This window comes from Sinocyclocheilus grahami, unplaced genomic scaffold (genome assembly GCF_001515645.1).
Source record: "Sinocyclocheilus grahami isolate Dianchi unplaced genomic scaffold, SAMN03320097.WGS_v1.1 scaffold6495.1, whole genome shotgun sequence".
Lineage (NCBI taxonomy): Eukaryota > Metazoa > Chordata > Actinopteri > Cypriniformes > Cyprinidae > Sinocyclocheilus > Sinocyclocheilus grahami.
The window spans coordinates 6,705-11,274 of record NW_015510887.1 but is presented as its reverse complement, the minus strand read 5'-3'; the positions used below and the strand labels follow the sequence as shown (position 1 = coordinate 11,274).

The 4,570-nt window shown below is 34.9% G+C and overlaps 1 protein-coding gene across 3 annotated transcripts; it reads right to left on the bottom strand.

Annotated features, from left to right (window-relative positions):
• Window positions 1-21: 21 nt before the first annotated feature.
• LOC107577590 (uncharacterized) lies at window positions 22-4,549 on the bottom strand. Of its 3 annotated transcripts, none has more exons than XM_016263647.1 (5): window positions 4,409-4,549; window positions 2,852-3,187; window positions 1,601-1,963; window positions 1,161-1,232; window positions 22-170 (listed from the first exon to the last, which is right to left on the bottom strand). In XM_016263647.1, the coding sequence occupies exons 1-5, from the start codon at window positions 4,452-4,454 to the stop codon at window positions 109-111; spliced, it is 879 nt and encodes a 292-aa protein (XP_016119133.1). In that variant the 5' UTR covers window positions 4,455-4,549; the 3' UTR covers window positions 22-108. The 3 variants fall into 3 exon arrangements, 2 of the variants coding, with proteins under 2 accessions (XP_016119133.1, XP_016119135.1); XR_001608227.1 differs by having other exon boundaries at window positions 93-170; window positions 924-1,232; XM_016263649.1 differs by lacking the exon at window positions 22-170 and adding an exon at window positions 384-1,047.
• Between the last annotated feature and the right edge of the window lie 21 nt (window positions 4,550-4,570).

Sequence of the window (4,570 nt, the reverse complement as noted above, 5' to 3'; positions counted from 1 at the left end):
AAGATAAAGATTGCATCACGTTACACCAAACAGTGTTTAAAAAAAGAACTAAATGGTTGCAACAGAATTATATATACTGCAAATTATGCTTTGTATACCTCTGTGCAATTAAAACACAGCTGATGGATTGTTTATGGGAATACCACTTTTAAGTCTTCTACACCGTTGTCCTGTAAGAAAGAAAACATTCACAGAAGGTAAATAAAAATGAACAGAACTGATGTATCAGTTACACAAACACAAAAACACAAGACTTTTGTTTTTCCTGATAGTTGCATAAAACAAACACAGAAATGCGTTAGGGATTTTCATATAAATAATATATTAACCCCAGGTAATTCTAGACATAAGAGATAAGACACTGAAGGCAGAATTCTCACTGGGTTAGGAGATAATACTTGGTTATCAGGTTTTGAAATTCATAAACCCACATTAACTTTCTTATTTGCATCACTGCAGTGTAAACATCACTTATTTGACAAACACAGCATGCAACCTTTTTCAATTTTGGCTCGTCTCATTCTTGTACAACAAATGTGCTTATATAGTCCTGACTGTTTGTCTTTTTAATTAATTTTCCACCACTATTTAGATTTTTCCCTTAAACTGAAATGAAATACAGTGTGTGGAAGTTTTTGTGACTGTACAAAGCACAGGAATATTTAATAATTGAGTATTGCTACCCCCTTATAAATTACAAATGTGAACTTTGATTCACCCAGGCTTAAATTTTATACAAAAAATAAATAAATGATGCAAAGACCATTTTACAGCAACATGAATGCCTGCTGCCTCAAACTGGTTTGGTGCTGGTCTAGCTGGTGGAAGCAGGGAACACAAACTCAGAGCAAACGGTTAACCTCAAATTTTGGTTCCAAAAACCAGGTTAGTTTCAAGGTGCATTAGTAACCATTTCAACTTACCCCGTGAACCTACATTCCAGGGTTAGCTAAATCCAGGTAAACGTCACAAGGCTTCAGGGGTTTTCAGTGCTTGCTCTTTACAAGATGATCCAGTGGGCATGAAATCTTAAATTGTCTTAAATATCTTAAAAAGTCAATTATATTGGTGTTTTTATAATGATGACTGAGTGAAACCATATCAAACACAAAGAAAACACAAAAGTAAACACACACACACAGAGAGAGAGAAAGTCTTACCAATTAAACCTGCAAGCACCAGCAGAACAGGAACACATATTCCTATGATGACAAATAAAAGCACACTCCGATCTGAAATGATAAAGACAGATATTATTACAGGAGATTTACTTTTAATTGATTACACCTTTCTACTGTAGTCATCAGTTGAGTTATGTATGATTTACAGGATGATGATGAGTCAACTGATAAATGGTGGCATTGTTTGTTTTGTTTTAAGAATACCACCTAAAGCAGCATTACAATTCTGACTGATTATAGGCATTGTTTATGGTAATCACTTTATGACAAATATGTCATTCAACATGCATACCATGGTGAAGAGTTTCTCAATTATATATTAATAATGAGAGCTCTCTTTGTCAAACAGGCCTCAATGAACACATAAAAATCATTAAACTATCTGAACTTGATCAAGGGAATAACTCAATTACACTCACCAGTAACACTGAAGTTATTCTGGCTGATGATACTGATGCTGCGGTGCCGGTGGATGATAAAGCTTCTGCTGCTGATCTTAAGTTTATAAACTCCAGAGTCTGTGATTGTGATGTTTGTGATGGTCAGAGATCTAGACTGACGATCCAGCTCCAGTCTCTCTCTGAATCTCTCAGTACCTTCATTACACTGAACATCTGTACAGGTTCCATTGGGATCTCTAGTGATTTCAGCTATGGCAATGTCATTAAAATACCATGTTATCACATCATCTGTGTTTTTTATGTCACCAGGATCGAAAGTGACAGATTCTCCCTCCTTCAATGGCTTTCTCTGCATTTCATCTCGTTCGGCAGCAGGAACACCTGAAACACAAATGAACAGCTGTTTGAAGGATCTTTTTTCTGCGATAAAAAACAATGTCAGAGCCAATAGCCTAATGAGCAGCGCTCTGACACAATACACTTTGAGAGACCCGAGTCAAGTCCCGGCTCGTGGTCTTGCTGACGATCTCTCTCACTTTGCTTCCTGTCCGCTCTTTGTACTGTCCTGTATAAAATAAAGGCAAACATGCCAAAAATATATATTTAAAAACAAAACAAAACAATGACAATATAAATAAATAACTATGAATATTAAAGATATTAAGCAGTAATTTCTTGGAACTTGACAATTTGGATAAAATCAGCAATAATTAACTGATATAAAAAAAAAACTGATAACTGATAAAAGAATCAACTCTGCAGGACGAAAAATTAATTATTGATGCATGTAGTGTGAAGATTCCTTTATTGCTATTAAGGACTTCATAATAGCAATGAAACTATTAATTTATGAATAGACTATTAATTTAAAACTATTAATTTATTACTAGATTGTACGTTTTGATGAATAAAGGTGATGCACATCTAATTAATATTTTTTTTTTTAAATATTAACACAATTATAAATATGAAATTAAAAAAAAACATAAGCAACAACATGCCACTGAGGCAGGCATGCTCTTTTTTGACATTTAGTGTGTAAAGCAAAATGTATTCACAATTTGTGCTTCTGGACATGCATATTTGTTTTAAATCAAATCCTCTGCACTTTGGATTCCTGGTGAACCAAACAGAATCAAATATTATGGTAAATAGCATGCTACTCTAATACAGGCAATGAGCATAAACAGCTTTGAACCTCTCTGCTCTAATAAACTAATTGTGATTTAAGTATATAGCCTGTCTTTAAACATCCACAAAAAGATTTACCATGAATGACAACACTGAAGGTCTTTTCACTTTTGCTGCTGTGGCTGATGATCTGTAGTTGATAATCTCCAGAGTCTGTGATTGTGATGTTCATGATGGTCAGAGATCCAGTCTGATGATCCAGCTTCAGTCTGTCTCTGAATCTCTCAGTACCTGCATTACACTGAACATCTGTACAGATCTTTCGGAGATCTCCAGTGATTTGAGCGACGCGAATGTTATTAAAAAACCATTTAATCTTTTCATGTTGGTTTGTTTCAGCATCAGTGTGTAGAGTGACTGAATCTCCCTTCATCACAGACACTGACACTCCGTTTACATCATCCACAAAAACACCTGAGGAAGAAATCAACAGTTTAGGTAAGCCAAACAAAGTTATACAACTGGAAAATGCTGTGAAAATGTTTCTACAGATAAAGATCAAGTTTGTGAGTAGAGAAATATCTGTGGATTCATAATGTAACGTGCAAACAAACAGCAGAAGATCATTGATTTACAGCAATTAAAAATGAAACATCTATTCATTATATATTCCACATACTATTTCCTATATGCCCCCTTCTTCAAGTATTGTGAATAATGCATATTTTCACAGAGCCTTTAAAGGGCTGGAATATTTTACACATCATTATGAAATAATACGTTTTCATGTTTCAAAATATTGTCTTTATTTTCAATTTTACAAGTTGCATCTCCAATGATAATCTGAAACAAATCAATATTTACCTCAAGATAAGTGACCTTCTTACAGCATGATGCCATACGTTTAGTAGGCTATTAGTACTAAGTACTTTTCAATATTTTTCTCAGAGGCCAACTCACTCACTCCCTCAGAAATGTCTGCATCTCGCAACCATTTAAAGGGTACTTGTATTATATAAAAATATGATAGGACTAGTGCTTCGCACAAATATGTTATTTAGCGCAGGCTTGAAGGCATCCTCGTGTCACAGCTAATATATACATATATATATATATATATAATAAAAAGACTGGGTCAGAAAATCAACTATAAACTAAAATAAAGAGTATTAATGATTAGCCTACAACAGAGAACAAAATATGCCCCCAAATATTTTTTTTACTATTGTTTATTTTAAAGTTTCTTGTAATTTTTGTGCCAGAGCGCCACTATAGGGCGTTCAGGGGAATTACAAAAACATGCACTGTTTTTAAATTGCATAACATGTATGACTAAACCTAACGCTCAAAACAAACAGGGGAATATCCATAACACCCCAGACACATGTGTTCACAATTTTCAATAAAAATAACCTATGAATGCTTTAAAGCCTAGTAAGCTGGGACAGAAGAAAGTATAACACCGAAAACGATACACGCTAGCTTTAAATCTAAATACAGATTCGTAAGTGAGCTTTCACTGTTTTAATTGCGACGCCACTGAACGCCGTTACCCAAACGTATCTAAATGTGTCATCCAAAACGCTGCTAGCGACAATTAAGAAATAATAACATCCGTCGACTGTACAGTGATCAGAGTCAGAGCTGAAACTGCGTAACACTTGACATTCGTTAAAAAAGAGGAGCATGCCTTACCAAGTGAAAAAACGCACACAGGGACCACAATGAAGAAGTTAGTCATTTCCACGATCTGTCTTCTGAGAAACTAATGCAGATTTCTGTGGAAACAGAAGCCCGTTCTGTTTGAACACGGCAAAACGAAAGTAGCCTAAGATATTAGGGATGGGCGTATCGATC

Excerpts from the sequence above, each read along its gene's own strand:
- LOC107577590 (XM_016263647.1), bottom strand. The coding sequence starts at position 4,454 with ATGACTAACTTCTTCATTGTGGTCCCTGTGTGCGTTTTTTCACTTG. Across the intron at positions 3,188-4,408 it reads TGTGTGCGTTTTTTCACTTG|GTGTTTTTGTGGATGATGTA; the intron begins GTAAGGCATGCT and ends TTTCTTCCTCAG. Across the intron at positions 171-1,160 it reads GGTGCTTGCAGGTTTAATTG|GACAACGGTGTAGAAGACTT; the intron begins GTAAGACTTTCT and ends TCTTTCTTACAG.